This window comes from Rhincodon typus, chromosome 24, assembly GCF_021869965.1.
Source record: "Rhincodon typus isolate 14 chromosome 24, sRhiTyp1.1, whole genome shotgun sequence".
Classification (NCBI taxonomy): Eukaryota; Metazoa; Chordata; class Chondrichthyes; order Orectolobiformes; family Rhincodontidae; genus Rhincodon; species Rhincodon typus.
In genome coordinates, this window is record NC_063355.1 from 43,785,279 (window position 1) to 43,803,305 (window position 18,027).

Sequence of the window (18,027 nt, forward strand, 5' to 3'; positions counted from 1 at the left end):
TGGCCTGCTGTGTTCATCCAGCTCTACACCTTGTTATCTCAGATTCTGCAGCATCTGCAGTTCCTACTATCTATAATCTGGGTCACTGTTGACCTTTGGAATGGGCCAAAGGTGAAGACATTCAAGTCCTCACTTGGGGAGGTGATGGCCTAGTGGTATTATCGCTGGACTGTTAATCCAAAGACCCAGGTAATGTTCTGGGGGCCTGGGTTCGAATCCTGCCATGGCAGATGGTGGAATTTAAATTCAATAAATATCTGGAATTAAGAATCTAATGAAAACCATGAATCCATTGCTGATTGTTGGAGGAAACCCATCTGGTTCACTGATGTCCTTTAGAGAAGAAAACTGCCATCCTTACCTGCAGTAGACTATATGTGACTCCAGACCCACAGCAATGTGGTTGACTCTTAATTGCCCTCAATAAATGCTGCCTAGCCAGCAACACCCTCATCCCATGAATGAATAAAGGAAAAAAATCTGTCTTTGGCAGGACGTGTGAGGAACTGCTGCAACGTCTGAGCTCTCTCTCAATGGGACAAATAGATTTCAGATACGCTCTGCCTGGACAGGCAGATTCTCCAGCAGTAGTCACCTCCTCTCTGATACCATCAACACTGAAGGTATAACCTTCCAGTGGATGTAGATGTAAGGGTCTGGAAGAGTCAATGCTGGGAGCACTGCTGCATGTGCTGGGATCACATCAATTTCTAAGAAATAAGGCTGAACATCAACGTCTCCCTCATAATCTCTGTTGCTTTATAAATCCCTTATAGTCTCTTTAACAATGTCTGTCACATCAGTGTAACCTGCAGCTTGTTGCTAGAAATGCAATAAACTACAGCTTGTAGCTTTCAGAGAGATGCTTGTACATTTTTGATTTAATAAGAGACACGGGTGATTTGGTGGTGGAGAAAGATAAAAACTATCACAGGTGATTAAAATAAATAAATAAACACAGCCCAGCGTGTAAGGCTCTTCTGGTGCAGTGGGTAGATTTCTTTTAGATTGTTACATGTACTCAAGTACAGGAGTACAGTGAAAAGTGTCTAATGTCACCACACACGGCACCACCTTAAGTACAAACGTACCTAGGTACATGAACCTTAGATACAAAGTAGTGAAAGAAATAAAGGGTACAAAGGGACCTAGGTACATGAACCTTAGATACAAAGTAGTGAAAGAAATAAAGTTAAAAATTAAACGTTACAGACTTCCACAGAATAAGTAGGAAAGTGAAGAAATAAGGTAACAAAAGTCCTTTCTATGTAAACTAGAAAATAAAGGAATAAAGTTAAAAGTTCAACAGTGGCCCTACTTCTGAGCCAGGAGCTGGGTTCACGGCCCACCATTCTAGAGTTGTGTTATAACATCTCTGAGTAGATTGATTAGGAAATATCTCAACAATCAGTTTAGAACAATCAGGACCTGTAGATCCCGACCAAGAAAGTGATGAGAAATCCACCAGATCGATCTAATTCCACAATGACCTGTGATGTGGATTCATTACTTCATATCTTCCTATCTCTTCTTCCTCTCACTGCCTTTTTTCAGGCTCTGTATCTTTTTCAGGCTCATCCAAGGCCCTGTATTTGCTACTGACAATGTTATTTCTCATCACTAATTGTCTCCATCTCCACGTACCTTAATGCAAAGTTCAGCTCTTGCCTTGGTGATCAGCTATAACAACAGCCTCCAAATGACAGGGTGAGTCAGGGAGCAGAAGTTGGCAGATGGAATATAACGTGGGAAAATGTGAAATTGTTCTAATTCGATGAGAAGAATGAAAAAGCAGCACCTTACTTAAATGGAGAAGGACTGTGGAATGCTGAGGTGCAGATCTGGGTATTTTAGTCACAAAAAATTTAGTTTGCAGGTACAACAAGTAATCAAGAAAGATAATAAGGCACAGTCTTTTCATACAAGGGGAATTAAACATTACGCAGGGGTGTTTAGTTATACCGGGCATTGACGAGATGACATCTTAAATACTGTGTTGGTCTCCTTATTTAGGGAATGATACAAACTAATCGGAGGTGGTTGAGTGGAGTTTGACCAGCCTGGAATGAGTGGGTAATTTAATGGGGAAAGGTTGGACAGACTGGTCTGTTTCCCCAGTGTGTAGAAGCGTGAGGGTGGACTGGATTGATGCATATAAGATCCCAAATGGTCTTGACAAGGTGGATGTGGAAAGGGCATCTTCTCTTCTGGGTCAACCCAGAGCCAGGGGACAGTGTTTTAAAATTAGGGGTCATCCTTTCGGGCAGAAATGATGGATTGTTTTCTCTCTGAGGGTGTGCAACTTTGGGACTCTCTGCCTCAGAAGGGAGGTGCAGTGACTCCAGGGAGTATTGTTAAGGTCGAGGTGGATAGATTCTTGTTGAGCAGGGGTTATCAAGGGTTATCGAGATAGATGGGGTTGTGGAATTTGAAACACAAACATTTTAGCCATGATCTTACTGAATATCAGAGCAACTTGAGGGGCCAAATGACCTATTTCTGCTCATGTTTCTTACGCTCATATATTCTCACATTATGGGCCTACTGTCCCTGGAGGGATTGCAGACTGAGTGCACAGAGAACTTTTACCCCATTAACTCCAGTCACCTAATCTGTGGCAATGCACGAGTGCCCCTCTCAGCCTCAGGGTCTTTCACTGGCCCAGCTCATTGTAGGAGATGGCCATCGCTGAATCATGGTGGTCATTTGGCCCATTGTGTCTGTACCTGCTGTCTGTGTACTTTGACACATTGCCAATCCTCTGCCTTTTTCCTGTAACCCTGTACACTGTTCCTGTTTAAATCATGATGGTTTGTGCCTTGCTGTGTTAAAGCTCCTTTAATGTGGGCTGTTCCAGTGTGTACCTCGTGCTTCTCCACAAAAATAACAAACTGGGCCTTGACGAGCTTGCTAATGAGTTCAATTGGTCACTGTAGTATGATCAGGTCAGGCTTGATGTTAGAAATTAATCCAACTCCATTTGAGTGAATGTCTATATTGTAAGGTCTCTTATGGTGCAGTTGTAGTCTCCTTGCCTTTGGACCAGAGAGTCTGGGTTCGACTCCCACCCTGTTCCAAGCAAACAGCACAGCAAGACTGTTGTACAATAACACCTACAATGTTGGCCCATTATAATCGATAAGGTGAATAGACAAGGTCTTTTCCCCAGGGTAGGTGACTTCAGAACTAGAGGGCATAGGTTTAAGGTGAGAGATTTAAAAGGGACCTAAGGGGCAACTTTTCATGCAGAAGGTGGTGTGTGTATGGAATAAGCTCTCAGAGGAAGTGGTGGAGGCTGGTACAATTACAACATTTAAAAGACATCTGGATGAGTACATGAATAGGAAGGGTTTAGAGGGATATGGGCCAAATGCTGGCAAATGGAACTAGATTAATTTAGGATTTCTGGTCAGCATGGACGAGTTGGGCCGAAGGGTCTGTTTCTGTGCTGTACCTCTCTATGACTCTACACAGTCCCTGTGAGCTGATGTCACTATGAGAAACAAAAACAGAAATTGCTGGAGCAACTCAGCAGGTCTGGCAGGATGCGTGGAGAGAGAAACAGAGTTAATGTCTCGAGAAGGGTCTCTAGGACTGAAATGTTAACTCTGTTTCCAGATGCTGCCAGACCTGCTGGGATTTTCCAGCAATTTCTGTTTTTGTTTCAGATTTCCAGCATCCACAGTTCTTTGTTTTGTCACAGTGACGTGGCTACGTATGGACATGGTCAGTAACTATTCTCAGAGTAAAAGACTAGTTATCGGGATCTTGTCATTACAGCCATGGACTGCTTCTGGCCCAGTTAACACCGGTTCTGAAAGTCAGCAATTTTGTTCAAGAGGGAAGTGGAGATGGAGAATAAAGGAGACCCACACTCACCCAATTCAGGCCAACATCAGTGGATTAAAACCATGTATATTTGAATATATAAGACATCAGCTGGGTTCTTGTGGTGCAGTGATAATATCTCCACCTCTGAGGTCGGGGCCTGGAGCTCAAGTCCTGTCTGTTCCAGACATAAATCTACCTGAACCGTTTAGTTAAAAATATGTGATCTATAACATTCATTCTATTCAATGTTGAGATAGACAGGTTTTTAATAAGGAAGGGAATCGAGAGTTATGGGGAAAAGGCAGGAAAGCGGAGGTGAGGATTATCAGGTCAGCCATGAACTCGATGAATGGTGGAGCAGACACAATGGGCCGAATGGCCTACTTTCACGCCAATGTCTTATATATTCAAATATACATGGTTTTAATCCACTGATGTTGGCCTGAATTGGGTGAGTGTGGGTCTCCTTTATTCTCCATCCCCACTTCCCTGTTGAACAAAATGGCTGACGTTCAGAAAAGGGTCATTAAACCAGCCCAGCGGCTAATGGTGTGACAGTACTTACCCAGCCAGCTCCATCCCTGCCCCCACCATCACAGTGAACCCTCTGCCCTACACATAATTCTGGCAAATCTGAGCTGCATGCCCTCCAAGACCAACGACCCCTTCTCAAGGTGCGGATGGAGTCGATGAGTTCTGTCTGTCTGGCTGGAAGAGAATCATTCTCTAACTGTAATTGTACAAACGTTACAGAGGACACTGTGCTGGGTGTATAGGGAGTTATCCAATGTTGTTGCTAGAAGTGTGTGTTACAGCCTCAAGGCCCTGAAGTATCAGACCATGGAACCATCTGCAAAATCTGAAATCAATATAGAGTTTTCTTTGATGAGCTCACTGCAGACTATTTATAATGCCACATTATCAAACATATTCCCGAGAGCTTTGCAGCTCTGTGACTGACCAACCTTTTAAATCTAATTGGACACTCATTCATTGTTCTTTCAATCTCTAATCTTGACACTTCTTCCTTCCTTTCAAACTCCACTGATGCTATCTTCACTACCCTGTCAATCTCCATTGATAACTGCTTCTGTAATCTTTCAGAATAGGTTGGACATGCATTCACTGTCCTTTCAAACTCTATTCATGTCATCTCCATCAGCCTTTCAAACGTGGTTAGTACATCGTCACCAACGTCTCAACCTTCAATGAAACTGTCTTCACCATCCTCTTCATCAACATCTCCAGTGCCAATGAGCAGAACCCTAGACTTGGGGCTGGTTATTTTGTGTCGTGAGAATTCTGAGCAGAAGGGGTTACTGAAACTGTGCTCCAATGACAATAATGGACCTAGTGCAGAAGCAGCATCAGGATGCTATCCAAATTCACCAGTTTGGGCTGTGATGCATTTGTGTAATGGGACTATTTGCATGTACATAAAATGTCCCTACCTTGTTCTTGTCATTGAGGTGAGGGATACTAATGTTGAGGGAAGCAATGTGTGATTCAAGAAATAAAGCCTAGATCAACTTCCAAAAGGACGTCTGTTGTCATAACTCCACCCAGTCCAACCTTGGGATTTCCTGGGTTTTCATTACTGTCATTACGAGGAGCAGGTGAGGACTCTGGGTCTGTACACAATGGAAGTATGAGGGGGATCTGATTGAAACTTACAGAATACTGAGAGGCCTGGATAGAGTGGACGTGGAGAAGATGTTTCCACCAGTAGGAGAGACTGGGACCCAAGGCCACAGCCTCAGAGTGAAGGGGGCGACCCATTCAAACTGAGATGAGGAGGGAATTTCTTCAGCCAGAGGGCAGTGGAGACCAAGTCGTTGAGTACATTGAAGACAGAGGTAGAGAGGTTCTTGATGAGTAAGGGGATCAAGGGTTCCAGGGAGAAGGCAGGAGAATGGGGTTGAGAAACATATCAGCTATAACTGGAATGATGGAACAGACTCAATGGGCTGAATGGCCCATTGGCGTTATGGTGCAATGACAAGGTAAGCTGCTATAGAATGGGTCTGTTTACTCAGGACATTAAATCTCATTGAATGAGCACGACAGGAAGCAGGAGTCCTGCTTCAAACGTTATGAGCTGTACGAGAAAGATCCAATCCTTTGTCTTACCGTTAAAGCATTGCCAGATGTCAGTTATAGCTTAATAGAGGCATAGGGGTCTACAACATAGAAAAAGGCCCTTAGGTCCATCATGTTCAGGCTGGTCAAAAGCAACCATAAGCAACTATTCTAATCCCATTTCCCAGCACTTGGCCCCTAACCTTGTATGATGTGGCAATGAAAGGGCGCATCTAAATACTTTTCCAATGTTCCGAGGGTTTCTATCTGTACCAACCCCACAGGCCCTGAGTTCCAGGTTCCCACCTTTCTCTGGGTGAAAAAGGTGTTCCTCACATCTCCTCTAAACCTCCTTCCCTTTACGTTAAATCTATGCCCCTACTCACTGATCCCTCCATCAAGAGGAAAAGACTCCTCCTGTCTACCCTGACTATGCCCCTCATAATCTGACACTTCTCAATCATGTCGCCCCTCAGTCTCCTCTGCTCTATGGAAAACAATCCCAGTCTGTCCAATCTCCCTTCATAACTGAAACCCTCCAGCCCAGACAACATCCTGGTAAATCTCCCTCTGCACCCTCCCCAGTGCAATCACACCCCTCCTATAACGCGGATTCCAGACCTGCACACAATGCTCCAGCTCTTTTGGGGTAGAGGCCTTTCCTCTCCTATCCAAAAATAAGTCTCACCCCACTTTCAGATGAACAGGTGTGCACATAATGCACTGCGCAACATTCAATACACAGCACATTGTTAGATTGTGTAATTACAGACAGACAAAATTCAAAGGCAATGACAGACCAGCTGATTATCAAATTCACCTCCAACTCATCCACTGCACTGTTATCTCCTGAGAGAGGCAGAAAAAGAGGAATTTAGCTCCTGTAGATGCCCCAGTGAAAAATCAGCCCATCTCCAAGATCACAAGAACTAATAAATGTTAGTTTTTGTATCAAAGGACTATGCTCATTGGGAACCAGCCTGGCCAAATCCAAACAGCCAAGGGCCCAAACACAATGGATGGATGGTTCCTCCACCAGGCAGAGTTCATTACCTATCGGGGTCCTGGACTTGTAAAGTCTAATGTCCTTTACCCACTCCACCATTTGGCGCGATGTGGAGGTGCCAGTATTGGATTGGGGTGGACAAGATCAAAAGTCAGATGACACCAGGTTATAGTGCAATGTGTCTGTTTGAAATCACAAGCTTTCGTAGCGCTGCCCCTTCATCAGGCTTCGAAAGCTTGTGATTTCAAATAAACCTGTTGGACTGTAACCTGGTTTTGTCTGACTTCTGTCCTTGACCATCTATGGGGAGTTTTTAATGGGGAGTCGATGGCCTAGTGGAATTATCACTGGACTATTAATCTAGAGACACAGATAGTGTCCTGGGAACCTGAGTTCGAATCCCGCCACAGCAGACAGTGGAATTTGAATTCAATAAAATATCTGGAATTAAGAATCTACTGGTGACTGTGAATCCATTGACAATTGTTGGGAAAAACCCATCTGGCTCACTAATGTCGTTTAGGGAGGGAAACTGCCATCCTTACCTGGTCTGGCCTACATGTGACTCCAGACCCACAGCAATGTGGTAGACTCTTAACTGCCCTCTGGGCAATTAGGGATGGGCAATAAATGCTGCCTGGAGACCGATGCCCTCATCTCGTAAATGAATAAAGGAAAAAAAATCTGGGCAGTAAGACCAGTTGTAACCAACCCTCTTTAAATTGAGAGATAGTAGGAACTGCCGATGCTGGAGTCAGAGATAACACATGTGGAGCTGGAGGAACACAGCAGGCCAGGCAGCATCAGAGGAGCAGGAAAGCTGACATTTTGGCGCTAGACCCTTCTTCAGAAAATCTTTAAATTGAGGACTTGATTTCAGGAATTGTTTACACAAAAGGGATTGACATGATGTGAGGGTCATTGATAAGGATAGCATTTAATGCCTACTTATTATGTGACTGAGTAGCCAATTCAGAGGCCAGTGAGGAGCGAACCACAATGCTGTGGGCCCATCATTCCCTCCTGTTTTCCAACAGGAGCTCAAAGGTCCATGCGCAGCAGCAACTTCCACAATCAGAAGTTGATTGATCGGCATAGCAACACCGATCGCCGTGCGCAGAACATCGGAGCAGTTGCACACACCAGCAGTTCAGAGGGAATGTTGGGTGAGTCTGGAGTCACGTGTAGGCCAGACTGGATAAGGATGGCAGATTTCCTTCCCTAAACAGCGTCAGTCAACCAGGTGGGTTTTCATAAAAATGTAATTGTTTTATCATCACCGAGACCCATTTTCCAATTCCAGGTTTGTCTAATAATTTGAATTTAAATTCTCCCAACCCTGAATGTTTAATTTGCTTACTGTCTAAAAAAAAAATTACTCAATGGCTGAATTGCTTTCTGGTGAAGATTGTGGAAGTTCCCCTCACAGGGAAGAGATTTTGCCTCGATTCCATCTTAAATATCAGAAGTCACACAACACTAGGTTATAGTCCCACAGGTTCATTTGAAATCACAAACTTTCGCAGCACAGCTCCTTCAGATGAAGAGAATATAATCTGGTGTCATGTCACTCCTGACATTGTCTACCCCAGTCTAACACCGCCACATCCACACAGTGCTAAATGGACTGCCTTTTATTCTAGGACAATGTGCCTCGTATTTAAACACTTCAGCCAGTGGGGAACAGCTCATCGGCACCTTCTGAACCCCCGAAAACGTTTGTACATTTCAATGTGATTGCCTCAAACCTTCAAAGCTCCAGAGATTATCATCCCCTTCTGCTCAGGATGACCCTCTTAGCTCAGGAATCAATTCAAATGTTGCATTTGAACGGAATAATTCTCACACTGACTGAGCAAGATGTGAGCCTTCCCACACAAGAACTGAACTAATTCACTTCCTCTACAAACACTCCCATATCGCAAACAAATAAATGAGCCATTTGTGAACCATTAACATTCCCTTGAATGCAGTGGTCATAATCTTTAAGTCCCCTTTTAACTGTGTTCCACATTCACATGTGGCAGATTTATGGTAACTTTGGGTATATTTACTTCTGGCAGAAATTAGTCGCATTTACATCTCTTAAAAAGAGATGTAACTCTTTTCCTTTTTCCTTTTCATTAACCGTCCACGCTTTCCTGAAAGGAAAAAAAAACATTTGCGTTTTGTTTCTTTCTAGTGAGTTCTCTCGGAGAGAGGTTATTCAAAGCTAAATGCTCAAACCAGCTTCACTGGCCCTCCAGCACTAACTGGTTCAATGATTTGGACCACAGACCACATTACTTAGTTGCTATGGAGACAGGAGCAGTAGAAGCCTTGGATGGAGCCTGTTGTTGCATTTTCCTTCATGTGTAGAATTTATCAGGGGTTATGTAGCACTGGGTTTTATGTTGGCACAGATTTAATCCAGATTCCAGGAGGCCAGTATCTGAGATTTCTCCTTCATTGTCTCTATCCAACTGCCTTTGGCAATTTCTCCAAGTGTTAGTTCCTATTCACTTTTTTCAGTGGAGTCAGTTTCACATTTTACTCTGCTCAATTATCAAGCGTTTTTTTTCGGAGTGTGCCTTTCAAGTTCTCGTCATTAGTGAGTTGTGGGGAAAGCAGCTATCAGGTCCAGAAATCAGTGATCTGATCAAGTATAAAAACCAAAAGAACCGCGGATGCTGCAAATCAGGAACAAAAACAGAAGTTGCTGGGAAAGCTCAGCAGGTCTGGCAGCATCTGTAAAGTAAAAATCAGTTAACGTTTTGGGATCGGACCCGAAACGTTAACTCTGATTTTTTCTTCACGGATGCTGCCAGACCTGCTGAGCTTTTCCAGCAACTTCTATCTGATCAAGTATCCTTTCTTAGAAATGATATATTGAAGGGACAGCAGTGCTGGCCTGTCAGAATTAAACCTGGACTCCAAAGATTAAATTCTGAAGGAGACTGCACAAACTAGGATTGGAGTTGAACTGTTGGAAATTTTTGAGCTAGCAGAGGGAAGCAGAAAAAGTAGACAGTGAGAAACAGTTTACACTGGTTGAAGAATACAGGGCAAGGACGTATAGCTGGACAAAATCTATTTTATGAGTGAAACTGAGTGACACTTCTACATATAAATGGTGTTGGACATTTGGAGCTGTCTTCTGCAATTTGATGTTAGTAGATGGGTTTTTTTTTATTTTAGAGCTGAGATGGATAGAATTACTTAAAGGGATCAGGATTATGAGATAAATGTCATGGACCACCATGGTCTCATTTTATGTAAGATGCGGTAGAGGAGGAAACACTTGTAACATTGGAGAAGTATTTAGATGTGCACTTGTGATGCCAAAGCATACAAGGCAATGAGCCAAGTGCTGGAAAATGGGATTAGAATAGTTAGATGGTTATTTTGGACCAGCACGAACTCAATGGGCTGAAGGGCTGTACTATAGATGCCTATGACTTTATCTATGACTCAGGTTTGCAGACAGTAGCATGTGAGGAACCAGCCAGGAGTGCACTGGAAGACCGAGACCAGAGTTAACAAAGGCATGAAGGAGGGTTTCAGGTGAGCTGAACCAGGGGTGAAGGTAAGTGGTGCTACGGATGTAGGCATAGGTGAATCTGTCCTAGATTTCCCACGTAGATGTGATAGTCAAGAAGGTACAACAATGCTGCTTCTTCCTCAGGCAGCTCAGGAAATTTGCCATGTCCATAAGGTCCTCACCAACTTTTACAGATGCACCACTGAAAGCACACTGTCCGGGTGCATAACAGCCTGGTACGGCAACTGCTCTGCCCAGGACAGCCCTGTCCATCGCACCCCGGTAATGATCTCTTACAACCCCTTCCATCAGGCAGTAGATATAGAAACCTGAACACATGCACAAGCAGGTTCAGGAACAGCTTCTTCCTGGCCATTATCAGACTGATGAATGGATTCTCTGGCCTCAAGTAATGCTGATCTTGCTAACGTTGATCTTGTGTAGCGCACGCCCTGTGTAATCTAACCTGTATGCCTCTGTCTAAATATTTTTGATCTGTACATCCTTTGGTTACTTTGATCTGCCTGTACCGCTCATAAACAAAGCTTTTCACTGTATTTTGGTACATGTGACAATAAATCAATCAATCAATCAATCAAATAGGAAATTGAAAGCTCTCTGAGCATCAGCTGTAGCACCAAAATTGCACAGAGACTAGTTTAGTCTCAGATTGTTGCAAGGGAGAAGGGTACTCTTGGTAACTACAAAATGGAGTTTGGATTGGGGTCCAAAACCATTGGTCTAAATCTTCTGGTCACTGGATCCAACAACACACCCACTGCTCAGCCTTTTTACTCAATCATTCATTCATTGAGGCAAGAGAGGGAGAGGGAGAGAGAGGGAAACAAACAGAGACACAGAAGGTGGGAGACGAATGGAAATTAACACCATAAGTATCAAAGAAACTTCAAACAAACTGGACTGGGATCTCTTTTGATAATAAAGATAACAAGGAGCTAATGATCCTCTACTCAACAGCAAGCTGACCCCAGTGTATTATATCCCAAACTACAGGCACATTTTTTGTTTTTGTCTTGGAAGAATACACGAAGGATTCGGGTAAATAGTCAGTTTCAACTCTGCTGGAGTTGACTAGTAGGACTGAACACTCTTGTATACCAGTCTGTGTTTGAGCATCAGTATGCTTTGATGCCCACTGGTCATCCTTGTGTTGCAGATAAAGACTCTCTCATTCTGAGTGCTGCAAACCAGTTACAAGAGTAGATCCAGGTTGTAGGCAATGCAATTAGCCAACAAAACAATGAATCTCAAAACAAAATACTGATCAATGATCAATATCATTGCTACCAGTAACCTCCAGGGTAATGAGCACAAGCTTCAACTATCCTCTTTTCATGAACAATACAGAGAGTGATCTACGTATCCTTTTTTGTTTAAATTTTATCTTTTGGACTCAGCTCTTGTTCCTAATCTGTGTGAATGTATGTTGTGTCAGTATTTCTTCTCCCGTATAGTAATTAATAAACTGACTGTTTGTTAACTCAAGAAAGCCTGGATTTAATTGGCTCCTTTGTGAAATAGAACTTGATTTGAGTCTGGGAGAAAGATGTGTGCGATGGAAGGGATTCTTTTTAAATGAACCTTGTTGCATCCAACCAAAGAGGCAAGTGAATAAAGAAGGCAACCAATTCATTGTTCCTCTCCTGGGAACTCTACAATTTGGGGTAACTTGTCTCAAATCATAACTCAATCAGGGAAACCTCACCCAGGGTCTAGTCGTAACATTCTGCTTTCGTTAACAGTCATGCTGGGCAGTGAGGCCTATCTCACTGCAGCCGGTGACATAAATGGGAGAATGTGTCTTAGAACTGTTAGAATCTCTACAGTGTGGAAACACACCCTTTGGCCCAACAAGTCCACACCGACCATCCCACCCGGACCCAATCCGCTGTTACCAACCTAAATCTACACATCCCTGAACACTGTGGGCAATTTAGCATGGCCCATCCACCCAGCCTGCACATCTTTGGACTGTGGGAGGAAACCCACACAGACACAGGGAGAATGTGCAAACTCCACACAGACAGTCGCCTGAGGCTGGGATTGAACCCAGGTCCCTGGCACTGTGAGACAGCAGTGCTAACCACTGAGCCACCGTACCACCCCTAACAACCACTTCCTCACTGATTCTCTTTGCTACTCTCTGCAAGGTTTCCCTATCTGAGGGAATCCTCCTTCACTGTGGATTAGAAGTTGGTGATTGTTTTTGATGTATGTGGGTCAGTGGGTCATTGTCCGTTTGAGGACCAATGGGTCCTGACACTGATTGGAAGATTTGGGCCAATGGGCTTGCCCAGTATTTAACTGGAGGGAATTTCCGCTCACAACAGTAAGATGTCATGGAGTCAGTTAGCAACAGTGCAGGAGAGAGGGCTAGAGCTGGCCGCCATCAGCAAACACTGACGCAAACTCCATGCAAAGTAGAAGATGTTGTGGAGATACGGAGATGAAACATTGATTGGCAGCAAGGACTGGGTTGTGGTCGTGAGAATGTTACTGCACCTTTACCGTGGAGGAATGATACCACACAGAGAACTGAAGCTCTGAAGAACAGTAATTCCAGTCTCGAAATGCTAGCCCTGCTTTTCTCTCTCCATGGATCCTGCCAGACCTGCTGAGTTTCTCCAGCATTCTCTGCGCTTCTTTACAGCAAGGGGCCTTTTGGCTCATTCTGCCTATGCTGGTTTTCCAAAAGAACAGTCCACTAGTTCCAATGCCCCTTTCTGCACAGCTCTGCAAATGTTTCCTGTAAGCCTTTTTCCAATTTCCTGTTGAGAGTTCCTAGAGTCATAGAGTCACAGAGTCATACAGCATGGAAACAGGCCCTTCAGTGAAATTCATTCATGCCAACCCAACTTAAACTAGGCCCATTTGCCAGCCATTGGCCTATATCCTTCTAAACCTTTCCTATCCATGTACCTGTCCAAATGTCTTTTAAATGTTGTAATTGTACCTGCATCTACCACTTCCTCTGCCAGCTCATTCCACATATGAACTACCCTCTGTGTGAAAAAGTTGCCCTTTAGGTCTCTTTTAAATCTTTCCGCTGTCACCTTAAACCTATGCCCTCTAGTTTTGGACTGCCCTACCCTGGGGAAAAGACCTTGGCTATTTACCCTTTCCATGCCCCTCATAGTTTTATAAACCTCTATAAGGTCACCCCTCAGGCTCCAACATTCCTATTGAATCTGCTTCCAATGCCCTGTCAGACAACACATTCCAGATCACGACAACTCACTGAATCCAAAAACATAATTCTCATTACTCCTTCTAGTTCTTTCAGCAATTGCCTTAAACCTGTGGCCTTTTGGTTACTGCTCTTCCAACAACATGCCACATACTCCACTTATTTATTCCAGAGACCTTCATTAAACCTTCCCCTTCACTTTCTCTGATTGAAGATGATCCAGGTCAGTCTCTCCACTTTCTCTGGATAATCACAGAACCATGGAATTTGCTATGGAGGTCATTCAGCCCAATGTGCCTCCCCAAACAAGATCATTACCTAGCGCCTGTCTCCTCCTTTTTCCCCATTACCCTGCATACTATTTCCATCCAATGCCCCTTGTTATGGACCAGACCAAACCCCCTCAAAATATTCAGGAGATAGTCTAGACCCTAATTTTTCTTATTTTAAATATAAGGTATTGCATTCCAGATGCAATTTGATTGATCAAACTACTGGATTTGAAGTAAAAAACCGGTAATTCATCCACCATAGTTAGAATACAACAAAAGAAAGAAAGAATTGGAATAACTTAACTCTATTGGAAAACTTAACAAAACAATAGATACAGTAACAATTACTAACTAACTATTACAATACAGTAACATCCCACAAACACACCCTTGGCAAAAGGCAAATTCAGGAAAACAGACTGTCTCATGTGTAACTCCCATAGCAGCAGAGGAGGAAGAAAATGCAGAGAAAATTCAGACAGAGAGTATAGCAGCTGGGAAAGATTCACTGCCGTCCAGCTCTGCTGAGACCCCAGAAATGACTGTGACTGAAAAAAACCAAAGAAACTAACAATCCTGGTTCCGTGAGTGGGAGCTTGACCACACCCATTCAGGCTGCTTCTATTATTCCAACTTTTAAAAAGTACCAAGGCCTCACATGCTGTTTTCTTTCTTACAGATTACTCAACACTTCTCATTCAATCTCTTGTTTAAAGAAAACCAGGCCAAAATAACTTCTTAAAGCTACTGCACCACCACACCCTCTAGAATGCCTCAACTGAACTTGCCCTCACCAGATTTCCAGGCAGCGTATTCCACACCCTAACCACTCGCTGGGTGAAAATGTTTTATCTCACATCATCCTTGCTTCTTTTGCACATCGCCTCTTGTTCTTGTTTCTTTATGAGTGGGAACAGCTTCTCCCTATCGCCTCTGTCCAGCCCCCACTCGTGGTTTTGTAAAATCTGTAGCAAGCTGCCTTCTCTCCCAGGAGAACAGTCCAAACGTCTTCAATCCCTCCTCATTACCAACGTTTCTCACTCCTGGAACCATGTAAATCGTGTCTGCACTTTCGCCCATGCATTCACGTCCTCCCTACAAAGTTGCGCCCAGATTCAGTGAATCAGGGTCAGCTGGGCCAGGCTCAATGCCCCTTACCTGATGGGTGCAGTCTCATCTCCCTTGTCCAGCCAATCCTGTGGTGGGATGATGTACATGCACCACAGCCCCCAGTTGTAGCCGTGGGCTGCATTAGCATACTGCTGCACTTCAAACGTGTTGTACTTGATGTTGTCTATTGCTGGTAGAATGATACGAGTGCGGTCTTCCTTGATTCTACTCAGGACTGGTTGGACCCTGCAGAGAAAATGGAAAGGGACTGGTCAGATATGTCATTGCCATTCTCCGTAACGTCTATGCTACATGCCTTTGTTATGATAGATATTGTTGTTGCAGCTAAAGGGATCAAAGGGCACGGGAAGAATTTTGGATCAGGGGATTGAATTAGATCATCAGCCATTACCATAATGAATGGAAGAGCAGGCTCACAGGGCCAAATGGCCTATACCTCTTCCTATTTTTCGATGCTTCCATGTCACTTGCAGAGTTGAGTGTTGTAATGCCCAACCGGTTGTGAATATAGATTCATTCCAAAACTCTGCTGCCTTTATCCCAACTTGCACTGGTCCAAGGCCTACCAGCCTCGCTAACAGCTTCCCAGTCTGGTAACACCTTGACTTTAAAATTCTCATCCTTGTTTGTAAACACCCTATTTAGGCATTACCCCTTCTGATCCCAACAACCTTCTCCAGCCTTACAACTTATGGAGATATCCATCCTGCTTTGAATCTGGCCAATTGAACATCCTCAATTTTAATCACTGACAGCTTCTGTCTCTTTTAAGCTCAGGACTTCCCTCTTTAAGCCTCTCTGTCACCCTCCTTACTCCTTTAAACCTCTCTGTCGCCCTCCTTATTCCTTTAAACCTCTCTCTTTGATAAAGGTTTCGGTCACCTGTCCTAATAGCTCCTTATGTGGGCCTGTTTTCACTGGAATAAAACCCAGTAACACAGTCACAGTATCTGCAAACTCTTACAGAACAATCCACAAACAAAGCTTCAGTTTTGATCTGCAGCCTGAGTATGTGAATCAAGGCAAGAACCAACACTCCTCTATTGGAATACAACTTTTCACAGTCACTCACTGGGATGGTCACGCTGAGTGATAGGCATCACCAAGGAATGTTCACTCACTGGGATGGTCACTCTGAGGGACAGGCATTGCTATGGATGGTCACTCACTGGGATGGTCACTCTGAGGGACAGGCATCACCAAGGATGGTCACTCCCAGAGATTGTCATCCCAGAAATAGTCACTCCCAGGAATTGTCACTCCAAGGCATAACCATTGCAAGGATGATCACTCCCTGGGATAGTCAGTCCCAGGGATGGTCACTCCCAGGGATAGTCACTCCCAGGGATGGTCACTCCCAGGGATGGTCATTCCCAGGAATGGTCACTCCGAGACATAACCATTGTCAAGGATTGTCACTCATTGGGATGATCACCTCCTTTACAATTCCCTTTAGGTCCCGTAGCCAGTATTTCTGGGCTCTGGACATTACTGTGGGAGGTGACTGGAAGAGACCATACCTCTAACTGACCCTGAACATTTTCATCCTGAGGTTAGTGTTTTGGACGCAGTCAAATCCCAGCTGAAAGCATTGTGATACTGTCAGTAGACTCACAATTCCAAAGCCCCAGGCTAATACTGTTTGGATGGTAGTTTGATCCAACAAAAGAGGTAAAATTTAAAATTAACTAAGAAATCTGGAATATAAATTTAATTTCTGCAATGGAAAACATGACAACTATCATTGATTGTCATTAAAATCCCATCTGGTTCACCAATGTTCACCTTTTGGGGAAGGAAATGTGCCATCCTTGCCTAGTCTGGCCTAGACGTGACTCCAGACCCATGGCAATGTGCCTAACTCTTAACTTTTCTTTGAAATGGTCCAGTGAGACACTCAGTTCAAGGGCCATTAGGGATGAGCGACAACTGCTGAGTTTGACAGTGAGGCCAAAATCCCTTGAAAGAATTAATTTTTAAAAATTGTTCCCAATTAATTGCTGTTGAAAAACAACACTCTTACCCTTCACAGTTAAATGGACCCAAATAGGCAACTTAACCAGTTTCTCCCCTTAATATAGAAAGTATTTTTTAAATACAAGTAAGTTGAAAAGCAGCTGTTAATTAGGTGGAAAAAATTTCTAAAGTACAATGTTTGAGCAGCTTTGATTGATCATACTTATATAGTTTAAGCATTCAATTTGATCCAATTAGGAAAATGTTTTAAGAAACTGCCTACAAATAATTTTGATAGAATTGTGCCAATTGTTTAAACATTCCCACAGCTTTCATAATAAACCTTGACTAATCATATCATTTAAAAGTGGGGTGTCAGATCGTGTAGATTTGCTGTCATCTATTGTCTTGCGACCACCGACCCTAATAATCTCAAAAGGAGCAAAGTATTCAGTGAGGAAATGAGGGTTTAAGATCTGCAGTTACACCATCAACACTGGCTTAAGTAAAATCCAATCACCTTCATAGTCAGAAGGAAAGATACAAGATCAAAAATAAAATTGCTGCATGCGGAACTCTCTTCAATTCTCTAATCTGCTAATTAAATGTGGAAACACCTGCATTTATGTAGCAACTTCAGGATGTCACAAAGTACTTTATGGTCAATAATGCCCTTGTGATGCATAGTCACTATTCTATCATTAGAAAAGCAGGAGCCAATTTGTGGACAGCAAGCTCCCACGAATAACAATGTGATAATGAGCAGACTGCCATCGCCAAAGACATTCACTCCCAGGGACGGTCACTCCGAGGAACGGCCATCGCCGAAAACATTCACTCCCAGGGACGGTCACTCCGAGGAACGGCCATCGCCAAAGACATTCACTCCAAGGCGTGGTCACTCTGAGGAACGGCCATCGCTAAAGACAGTCACTCCCAGGGACGGTCACTCTGAGGAACGGCCATCGCTAAAGACGGTCACTCCCAGGGACGGTCACTCTGAGGAACGGCCATCGCTAAAGAC

General features: G+C 43.7%; 1 protein-coding gene across 1 annotated transcript in view; it reads right to left on the minus strand.

Annotated features, from left to right (window-relative positions):
• The window catches only part of galnt9 (polypeptide N-acetylgalactosaminyltransferase 9), a 348,022-nt gene that overhangs the window by 244,046 nt on the left and 85,949 nt on the right, over nt 1-18,027 (minus strand). The window contains exon 3 of the mRNA XM_048611757.1: nt 15,075-15,272. Coding sequence (XP_048467714.1) covers nt 15,075-15,272 — 198 coding nt within the window. The remainder of the gene's footprint in view (nt 1-15,074; nt 15,273-18,027) is intronic.